Consider the following 11,263-nt stretch of genomic DNA (forward strand, 5'->3'; position numbering starts at 1 on the left):
CTTTATTTATGGTGGGGGAGGTTCAGCGTCTCACTCAAGTGCACTTTAACAGGGAGTCGGGGATCGAACTACCAGAAAGCCAATTTCATTTTAGTAAGGTTATTCGTTTCCACAGCCAGAAAGCCGAGAAGTCTTTATTTCCAAAAACAGAAGTCTTTAATTTCCAAAAACAAACAGAAAAGGTGAAGTCGTTGCGTATAAAGTTTGGCGGATGGAAATATTTTATTCATTTTTTCATACCAAAGTAGCTTTTATTCTATTGTGGCATTGGCAGTTTAAACAAAAAAATGGCTATGCAGTCCTCGGGTGTCTGCAGCAGTCACGGCACGCCTCCCTAATCACATTCTCGTTTAGCCGTGACCAAGACAAGGACGCGTACAACTGAGATGGATGGATTAAACAAATGTCGTATGGATTAGCCTTCAGTACAGTAATCGACTCGGTGAGGACGGTCTCGAGAACTGCTGCAGAGGGGGGGAATGAGCAGATTAGACGTATGATTAGTTCATTTTCGCAAACTTGAGAAATACTCTTAACTCTTCTAAGTATCGCTTCGATAATCTCATTCACAAAATGCATATGTTTTTTGTGATGATTATGTCATTTGGTGTTTCTTGAAATTAAATTCCGTGGAAGTCCATTTGTGCATTGAGTATCACCATGAATACCGGGGAGGAGCGAGAGTGTTTTAGTCGAGGTACGTCTGGACATTTTAATGTGTCCATTAAAAAGTCCAGGAATTGCACAATGCCGTTCTGCTGCCTGAGCACTTCTAAGACTGAAAAATGAAGCTGTCATTCTGTCATGACGGTGAATGTAATTGCTTTAACATTTCTGTCGAGTGGAAAGCTTTCTCCCTGGTATCCATACATAGAAATAAAACATTGCGCTGTTCACTCATATTCCATTAGTTTACTTCTGCTCACGGTAGCATATGTTTTTTTTTGACTGCCAAAGTGTATTCAAAAGTTAAATATCAATCATTGAGCACATCTAAGAAACATTAGCATGCGCACATCATTGCCGCAAGGCCGGGTGGGCAGAAATGGATCTAAGCCACATGTTAACTTATGATTATCCATTCTGGGACTTATTTTCGTCATATATGTAACATCAGCATAACAAGCAGGAGAAACCTGCAGGAACTGTCGGTGTCCGTTTTACCATTTGTGTGCAATCTGCAACATGCACTCAAAGATTATTACTATCACGTAAAGGAGTTTTAATACCATGCTGCAGCTGTTCAGTGTGTCATATGTGTTTAGTGTGTGTGCGTGTGTGTGAGAAGGAGAGGTGACTTGGAGCAGGAGGTTGTAAAGAGGAGGTACAGGAGTAGGATGGGAGGGCAGGTGAAATGGGACATTTTCACAAGGAGGCTGAAGAGAGTTTGTGCATGATCATGTGCAATGGATCTGTGACGGGAGGCCAGAGAGCAGGTCCAGCTTCGATAGCAGAAGACACGTGGTGTCTTGGTCAAGCATGTAGCGGGTTGGACTGTTATGATAACGAGGATACTTACAATGATTGCGATGTTTTGGTCTTTTTAGGGATATTTTTTGTTTTCAGATCGGTTGAAAATTGTTTCTAATTTTTTAAGGTAACCTTTTCCAACTTTGGTTTAGTGGTATTAAATGTAAATTTGTATTTAGAATGAACAAAATTTGCATTTGTCTTTTCGAAACCACATGAACTCTTGCATCACTCCTCACCACTTAAGAAATATTTGTGCCGACAGAATGTGTATACAATTTTACCATTTTTGTTTTGAATTTGATGGTATTCATTTATTTCTCATGATAGATTTACCCGGGTTTGGTTGAATTAAGTCTCAACTGTGGCTTGTTATGCCCCTGAACATTAAACATTGTAGTCCAAAAACAACAACATAAAATGTATCCGTTTCAGTTTTTAATTGAGATCATTTTGATTTTAAAATAATGCAGTGTTCATCCTTTGAACTGTATTACCTGCTGAGACTGTGCAGTGTGACGTGGGGATTACGTCACTTCCGGGTAACCGCAGCGGAAACACTTCTGGCATGCAGAAAGGCGGATCCTTCTCGGCGGCTTTTGCCTTTCAGAACTTCTTTTGAGCCTATTTTTTACCTGCCAGTCCTCGGCGGGGCGCACAATACCCAACACAAATCGCTTTTTTAGGTGTTGAAAACGACGTTTTTATTCAGTCGAGTGCTACGATAGTCCTCAACGCAACCCCAGGAAGAGTTTTCTTTTTCAGCCGAGGCTAGCTAACTTTCAACGCACTAGCATTTAACTTGACAACTGCCTGCAACAGGGAAAGAGCAAACCCAGGAAGATGGGAGATTTGATGTGGGCATTGAAGACCGGGGACATGGATGAGGTGGAAGCCAAATTGGTGACGGTAAGACAACTGGGATTTGACCCTCTATCGTATTTTTTTCCCAGTGAGTCGTTGCAACGATTTTTAAACAGTTGGTGAGCTACGGTGAGTTAGCAGACTGGTTAGCTAGCTTGCTAACAGGCTAAAGTTAGCTGTAGTTGGGTAATGTCAGGTCGGGTAAGCTAACCCATAACATCCATTAGGTCTCAGTAGAAATAATCGTAAACTAAGCTCGTATTCGTTTCAAAGCGTTCAAGGTTGTTGTGGCACGTTAGCGCTAGACCAAGTCTCCATGTCTCGTTAGCATAGTTAGCAACACGGCGCTAACTTACTCTTGGCTTGATGATGTCGGTGTTTCGCTAATAATCTAGACTCTAGCCGTATAATGTGGTTCATAAACTTCTTACTTAGTGGCTTTGGGTGTTTTAGTTTGCCGAGAAAACCCCCATCGTTGCCGTTTTCCGCAGAAGGCAACCTGTTGGTAAGCACACCAACAACATCAGCCGGTACGCGGTGGTTGCACATTGTCGCTGCGCCGCTAACACCGAATGCTACCGGTGCTTCTCGGTGTAAGCGCAGCTGCCTCGGCGACAACAGCTGTTCACAGCGCGTGTGTTATGGGACAATGCGTGTTATTGTCGGCGGACAGGTGTTTGGAGGCCGGAGCTATTTGCTAAGCTAACGTTGGTGGGCGGGGCGTGTCTGCTTTCCACGTGACGTTAGCCGAGGAGCCTCCACACCGGCCAGCAGAAGTCGATGGAGAAGTCACTGCCTACAAGTGTCTGTTGGGCCACACCGATTGCACTACAAAGTGTCTTCTGCTTTTGTTCAAAAGATTAAAAAGCAACTTCTGGTCATTGTGGAACCTTGATTTAAAGTTGGTATGTAGTTTAAATAAACAGTTGTTCAGTTTCACTCTCGGGTAAGATGGCTACACTATAATGCTTGATACATTATTGAAAGATGCTATATAATGTCGTTTTTTCATATCGATGTATTTGTTGAATCACCAGAATTCTCACTAGACTGTTGTGTTCCTACACTTCTGTTATCGAGCTACGATATCACATACCGTTATAACGGGAATACAGATGTCGCTCAGCCCTAACTACTGTTGATGAAGGAATAAACCAAAGATGTGCCCATCTGCAAATGTTACAATGAGATACACATGAAGCATCTACTCAAACAGATGGTCATTTTGTCATTAGAGCTGTCGATTAGCCTGTTTGATGGCCAAAATCTCTTGTTGTTTAAACACTTCACGCTCTGTAAACCATGGTCACTTGCAAAGGATTCTGTCATTAATCCTATGAATTTGGATATATGAGAGGGAACTGTGATTGGTTTAACTTCCTTTTAAAGAGAACTAAACTTAGTTGTAGACAAAGTGCCGTTATTGAGAAGGTGTCCCTGCCGGGCCACCCGGCAACACCTAAGCTGGTTGTGTGGTGACTCTTTTTGGTCCGAGGCTGACAAGGAAGCCTAACAGCATCTCAGCAGGGGAAGTGAGGGGCAGAGGATCCGGCCATGTAATTGTTTTTCTCTGAATTTCAGTGGGAGCTTCCATCAACAGTGAGGCGAATGGGGTCCTCAGATCCGCACTCTGTGTTTATCGTCGGCTTCTGCCAGCACAGTTTATTTATTTCCGCCTTGTTAATGTGTTGTCTTTCTCTTTCAGGCCGAAGATGTAAACCGGACCCTGGAAGGCGGGAGGAAGCCTCTGCACTACGCTGCAGACTTTGGTCAGACCGATGTGGTGAAGTACCTCATTTCTAAGGGAGCCGATGTGAATGTAAGAGCCGCAAAAACAACCAACTACCATCACATTAGCATGCCCACAATTGCAATTCACACAGAAACCGTTTTTTGGATGTCTGCTTCCCTCGATAGTTGAGTTCAAACAAACTGCTAATTCTCCTGCCATATCCAGCAGTTTAAAAATAGAAGTCTGTTAAAACCAGTTCCTCATCCGCCATTGTCCATTCTCCCGTTCAACAATTGTCTGGCCTCTACCGACCTCACACTAAGCTGTGGTCATCTTCTCTGGTTTTGTTGTTGTAGTAGTAGATTGATACGGACTCCACTTACCCATCCAACTGTACATATGTAATTTGGACGGACCTCTTTTGTAATTTGCAGCTTTTTCCCAAAAATCTCATATGCCTGTTCAGTAACCAGTTGGATTGTATGTGGAAGCGGCTTGAAACTAGTAAACGTCAAGTTTAGCGATGTGTGTGTAACTGTACAAAGCCTAGATGATGGTCTTTTTTTTATTTTTGATCAGCACTGAAGACTTTCAAGTCTGTGCTTCGAGCTTCAGGAAGCACCCACATTAGCTCGGTGCATTTCACTCCTTTTTTTTAAGATTGGATTAAACCGCTCGACACCAAAGCATCCACTGGTCCGCTTTAGACAGACACAAGGATTTCATGCTGCACCAACAAAGTACGTTTAAGTATTTCTTTCAATAACCTGCTCAGCCTCTGAGACATTTGAGATCAATATAGCGGTTCAGTGCCGCGAGCTTTTTCTTTTCAAGTAAAACCTCTTTCTCACAGGAGCAAGTTAAATTTGATAAAAAAATATAGATGTGTTTGAGGTTGTGGGCTTGTGCTTATGCTTTTCTCAAAGAAACCATTTCTCTCCACAGGCTCCAGACAAACACGGCCTCACTCCACTGATCTCGGCCTGTTTTGAGGGTCACACCTCCTGCGTCAAGGTCCTGCTAGAAAAGGTTGGTGCTTTTATCTTTAATCGTGCATCCGCACACACAAGTCACACCGGCTTCCCGCCGACCTCGGCGCCTGTTGATGTGTCCGAGTGCCTGAGTGCTGATGAGTGAACTCGTTGGACAAAAGGCCCTTTAGCGGAGTTGTGTGGCGGCTGTGCTGGAATGCTCATAGAGCATGACACCGCGTTGACGCTTTCCAAAGGTTCGCGGCGCTTTGGCGCGTCTCAATTTCTGCCTCGTCCTTCAAACCTCCGCTCGGCCTCGGTTGTTGATCTCTGGGACTATTTATAATGCTACCGCCAGTCAGAAGGATGTGGGCAGTGTGCTCACAGGTGTCACATCTGTGAGGAGAGGGAGACTATAAGAGGGAGACTCTACAGCTGTCGGAAAGCCTCTTTTAATACGTCTTCTACATACAATGTTTTGACTCCGAAGTACCTGCTCGGCATTCATATACAAAATAATGACAGATCTTGCACTCGTCTAGGCTCAATGAGGTCCACACACACAACAGCTGCTTGTGTATCGAGGCCTCCTTCAGTTCTTTGTCATTAAACACTCGACTCTGACAACTTCCTCATTTCATGTCGTTCCTTTTTTATTTGTAGCGTGGCCCAAATTTAGCCGTGGACATCAAAGAGCGTTTTAAGGAGTGACATATTTGAGGTTTCATATCAGGTCACAAAAAACGGATGGTGTGTTTAAGTCTGTTGCTTGGAACTGAAGTTACTGTCACCAGTTCAGCACCACTTTGAGAGAGTGGAGTCTGAGGGGGGCAGCTGTCTGTCCCCGGCCGCCTGCACACAGTGGGTTCACGGTGGCGTCCTCTTGGCCCGACACAAAGGTAGCGGCGCTCAGGAGCCACGTCACGTCACATACCGATTAGGGGAAGTCTGTGTTTTTTTTTGTTTGTTTTTTTGCGCTCCAACAAAGTCTGATACGCAACATTCTGGCAGATGATTCAATCCGCTCTCCGTTTGAAGCACTTAGAGCAAGCATTCGGAAAAGGGGAACACAGCCGACACCAAGAGGAAGAAAATATCGGTTTACTGCTCGGTAAGTTCTTCTCCTTTCGGTGGCACGCGCGGGTACATTACATTACATTACATTACAGGTCATTTAGCAGACGCTTTTTATCCAAAGCGACTTACATTACACTTTAAACCCGTGGCTTTTTCACATTTTTGCCCGGGGAGCAATTAGGGGTTAGGTGTCTTGCTCAGGGACACTTCAACATGGAACATGGGGCAGCCTGGAATCGAATCACCAACCTTGTGCTTCCCAGCACACCTTCTCTAACCCCTGCGCCACGACGACCGGGTACGTTGCTCACACATGGAACCCTACTTGACCCTTGCGACCGGTAAGCTGCTGTAACTTGTCACCGTGACAGCAAAGCGTGTGAATTCATTTTTAGAAACAAAGGCCTTTGTCTGTAGCGTCACGTGTTGCAGATGGGCAGCTGCAGCCCGTCTGAACAGGGAGGTTTGCTCCTCTCGAGGCCTCGTGCTCGTCTCCGCGAAGCACCGACAAGGATTCACGCCCCCCAGAGGTCATAGGTCAATACATACTAACCCTGGTGATTTTAAAAGCTCGCCATGTGTCTCAACACAAGCATGGAATAGATAGCCCCCCCCCACACGTTGACTGTGCTGCTGCATATCGACTCCGTCTGACAGCCCTTTTAGCACAACAGCCACTATTTTGCAAGCAGATAAAAGGGAAAACCCACCGAGGACTATTCAACTGTCAGACAGTAAGTTTTCTGACAAAACAGTTTGTTTTCCTGGTGCATCATGGGAGCTCACCTCCCCCCTGACTGCGTGCTGTGCTGTTGTTGACAATGAGTTATGAAAGGCCATTTTAACCCCAATAGGTGACCTGGGACCAGAGTGCTGACTGCAGCCCGCCGAGGCCGGGCAGTTCTTTTTCAGTTTACAATGAAAGGGCACGCACAAATGAACACACACACACACACACTGTTTTTTCAATGAGGAACTCTGTACGTGACCCATGACTGAGGAGGAAATGGCGTATTATTTAGTATTTTGAAAGTCACGGCAACAATAAGACTGCTGTTCTATTGTTGCCGTGACTTTTAAAGCTGAACCTAATAAAGCCTCCTTTTTTATTGTGCCCTCAATAAAAAGAATAGTTGGCCACTTTTCCTCACAGCAGTCTGTCTATAAGTAATCATCTGAAAGTAAAGTAGGCATCATCCCCGATGGGCTCTGGTCACGTATGTAACCCAATTGTTCTTTTTCCAACAAAAGTGCCCCAAGCAGGTTTATCAAACGTCAGCTTTTCCAGACGTGATTGTGAGCTGAGTCTTATTTGCATTATTGATCAGACAAAAGACGCTCGATGAAGTCAGCCCCCCCCCCCCACCACCCCATGGCTTTTTCCACACTCAAGCATTTAATTGAAAGAAAAAAAAAAGAAGCTTAATCTGCAGCTCTGAATCTTCCCATAATCGACCATGTGAGCTCCTATTGACCTTTTTAAAATCTGAACATGATTTGATGCAGCCGTCTCGCCCACCTCGAATACGTGCATTCATTTCAACCTGCGCACGCGGCTCAATACAGATATCACCCTCCCGTCTCGCTTATTTTTCTCCGGCTCCACGAATTGTGCCCTCCTACAGACCGGTAGTGTCAGCGGGTCAAAGGTTGGGTGTCAGCTTTGCATTTAAAGTGAGTTTTAAAGCAACGCTTCTGGCTGATTCCGTTCACCGATGACAACCCAACGGTTGCCTCGGCAGGTGCGTGGCTTCGCGCTACCAACCCGGCTCAATAATCCATCCGACGGGGAGACGCACCGGGAGGCCGCTCTTCATCGCCAGGCCGCGCGGCACTTTCCGCTGGCTTCTGCTCGACTGGAGCTCGTTATTCCAGTTGGCGAAGGCTCGTTGACGGCGTCACAAGTGTGCCGCTGTGCTGGATGTGTGTGGGGGATGGCAGGCATAAACACGGCCGTGTTGTGATACAACAATGTTGCATGTGTTGCAGTTTCCACTCGCTCTCTTTTAAAGCCGTCCTTAGCCGGCGTGTTTTGAGGAACTCGGCCAAATGGATTTATGGAAACCTCCAGTCTGTCTTTCGTCTCCTTCCCAATTAGGGTTGCAAATGTGACGGTTTGCCTGCTCCGCCTCGGTGAATCCCCCCCCCAAAACCGCCTGCTCGGGATGCGGCGAGGAATCTGCACCCAGACAACCGTCGCCGCTCGAGGCGGCTCGCATTTGTATTTTTTTTTTGATGCCCTGCTTCTCCACGCAACAACAGACTCCCTCCGCCGGGGCTCAGTAAGCCGCTTCGCCGGGAGGCGGAAGTTGGCAGGCCGAACAAAGGCTCGTCTCTCCACCGCGTGGCCCCTGCACTCCTCCGCCGCCCGTTAAACCGCTCGTCGCTGCACGTGCATTCAATGCGCCGCCTGTCTCTTACGCTCACGTTTTTTTTTTTTTTTTGTGTGTGTGTGTGTGTGCTCTTGTAATCTGGAAGATTATGTCCGCTCACCGCTCCTTTACATTCACTTAAGAGCTTAACTGAATCTTTCCGCGTCTTTAGCTTTTTTTTCCGTGTTTTTTTTTTTTTTTTCCACCATTGTTTGGTCGCTGTTTGAAATCAAGGCGCTCGGCTGTCGGCAAGAGAATTCCACTAAGAATTATCAACGCCACCCTCCGCTGACGCCATATATTTGACCACTGGAATATATTCCCTTTACGACAATGACCTTCAGTGGGCGCCGAGGAGACGCATCAGGACCTCAAGAACCTCACCTGCATGGTGACCAGGTTCTGGACGTAGTGTTAGAGCCGTAGAGTCCTGATCACAAGAAGCTTCCCTCTGATTGTCCTGGGCGCTTTAACCAGCTACTTGGCATGTTTCATATTCCTGTCTCCTCCCCCCCCCCCCCCCCCCCCCCACAGGGAGCTGACAAAGACCGGAAAGGACCGGACGGCATCAGTGCCTTTGAAGCTGCCGAGGACGATGCTATAAAGGCTCTGCTCAAGTGAGACGCCCTCCGGGTGGGAGGTGGCTGGACAGGTGGGTAAACGGACAGACAGATGGATGCAGTGGTCCCCTGACAGAAGACGGACCCGCCCCTTTTACCCCCCCGATCAGCGTCGGTCCCAACACTGCTTTTGTCTGTTTTGTTAGAGGGTCATTTGTCCGTCTGGTGGTTCTCCTTTACTTTGTTCATTTTCTCTCCTTCCCAACTTTTTTGGGTTCGGACTTTCTCTCCTTCTGGCCTGTTTGTGGCCATTTAACAGCAGGACCTGTCAACTATGTCTCCCTTAGGGACCAAACACCGGGGGAGCGCTCTCACATCTGGATCCTAACTCACTGCTCTGATTCACACTCTGTAATGTAAACGCAAAGCTAAGCACTTAGACGCACACCTCTTTTGCAGGAAATCAAATGGTAATGGATCAATAGTGTGTTCACATGTTCTACAACTCCACAGTAAAGTATTGTATGGCCAGGACGTAATCTTGTGAAATAAACAGTTGTAGCACTGTACTATACTAGATCAGCTGAAAAGAAAGGTTGTAAAGTTTGATTATATTTCCCTTTCATTGTTTGTGGCCTCTTCTTCCACCTCGATTTCTTTTAATAGGCCAAACTGTTCTCCCCCCCAATCCAACCGTGACGGTTCTGTTGAGAGTTTCTACTCTGCATATCACTTGCATATCAAAGTGTTTTTGACCAATCCATGCGTTGGTAATGCATAAACTGTATTCTGTATTCCTTGACGAATCACCTTGCTGGTTAACTAGAAAGACTTGAACGTTGCAATTTTTCTGTCACTGATTCTTTCTTTATTTTTTTTTATTTTTTTGAAGCAACTTTTAACAGCACAAAATAGAATAAGGAATTCTAGAAACACGTTGATTTTGTCATCCCTGGAGTGATATTTCAGAGCGATAATTCCTGTCTTTGTTGCAGCTTCCCTGTTTTGTAATTGATGGGCTCTGGGGGCTCCGCGTGATGAGTAAATGGGGGTTAAAGTTGGAACTGGATGGGGGGCGGGGGGGGCTGTCAGCATCCCCCTTGCCTTGGATTTGGTTCGAAGCCCCGCCTGTTTTGCTGCATGTCAAAACTGCCTCTGCTTTTCTGCTACGAAACGGTCTCCGGTCCTCACTTGGTTGCTTTCAAATGAATTACTACTATGTAATGGACAAAAAAAATAAAAAAGCTGCTTTTGCTGACTTTGTTGTGACAAAAAAGTCTGTAAAAACAGAAATAAAAATCCTCTATAAAACATTCTGACGCCCTGAAATTGCTTTTTCTCTCTCGTAATGTTTCCAGGTGATCAACTGAGAAAGAAATTCAGTTTTCCTGTTTGGGGGGAAAAAAACACTGCATTTATTTGTCCGCTGACAGTTTGGCACCTTCCACAAGTGGAACCGCCGCTCAATCTGCGCGCTTCCAGCGCGATGCGAACCGATGCCGGCTGCGTCCTGACCGCCCCTCCGTGTTCTGGTGGCCTCGGGCCGCCTGATCGCTGTCCCGAGCCCCGTGATCTCTGTTGTCATGGCGATCTGCCGCGCCGAGCTGTTCCCGCTCGCTTCGCTGAATGAGAATCTGCTCTGACACAGAAAACGCGCAACCTGCAGCCGGAGGAGGAACTCTTATTCGACCTCCCGGCTCACCAGACGAGAGGTTTAGAAATGAACTGAATGTCTCCTTTTGACGCAGGTTGACGTTGTAAACGGGAAACGTCTCAGACGCCACGGCAGGCGAACAGGAATTGAAAGCTGATTTCATGCTCGAGACTAGTGGTTCTCTACCTTTTAAAAAAAAAAAAAAAATCTCTCCAAACAATCCTCCAGCAACTTATTTAAACACGTTTTTATTTCATAATCTGATCAATAATTACGAGCGGGGATTTCCCAGAAAGCCTCAGCCAACTGGGTACGTCGCATGTCGCAGGAACCCCGGATGGTCGGCGTGTAATTCCTCGTTGCACAGGTAAGACTTATAAGGCACTTATTCCTAATGATTCGTATCCTGTTGATAGACGCGTGCAGCACGAGGGGAAGATCTGCCTCGTGTCCCGTCGCCGCCCGTATGTGCCGAACACCGATGGTGTTATTGCATTGTGGGTAAACACCCGGGATGAAGAGACCCGGGCCACTTCGCCCGCCGCCGCTTTTACTTTACAAAC

At 46.4% G+C, this 11,263-nt stretch overlaps 1 protein-coding gene across 1 annotated transcript; it reads left to right on the forward strand.

Annotated features, from left to right (window-relative positions):
- Positions 1 to 1,935: 1,935 nt before the first annotated feature.
- mtpn (myotrophin) lies at positions 1,936 to 10,359 on the forward strand. The gene is made up of 4 exons (XM_040174165.2): positions 1,936 to 2,379; positions 4,040 to 4,153; positions 5,012 to 5,095; positions 9,021 to 10,359. Exons 1-4 carry the CDS (start codon positions 2,314 to 2,316, stop codon positions 9,105 to 9,107), a joined length of 351 nt encoding a protein of 116 aa, XP_040030099.1. The 5' UTR covers positions 1,936 to 2,313; the 3' UTR covers positions 9,108 to 10,359.
- The last annotated feature ends 904 nt before the right edge of the window (positions 10,360 to 11,263 follow it).

The sequence above is a fragment of the Gasterosteus aculeatus genome, chromosome 4, assembly GCF_964276395.1.
Source record: "Gasterosteus aculeatus chromosome 4, fGasAcu3.hap1.1, whole genome shotgun sequence".
Lineage (NCBI taxonomy): Eukaryota > Metazoa > Chordata > Actinopteri > Perciformes > Gasterosteidae > Gasterosteus > Gasterosteus aculeatus.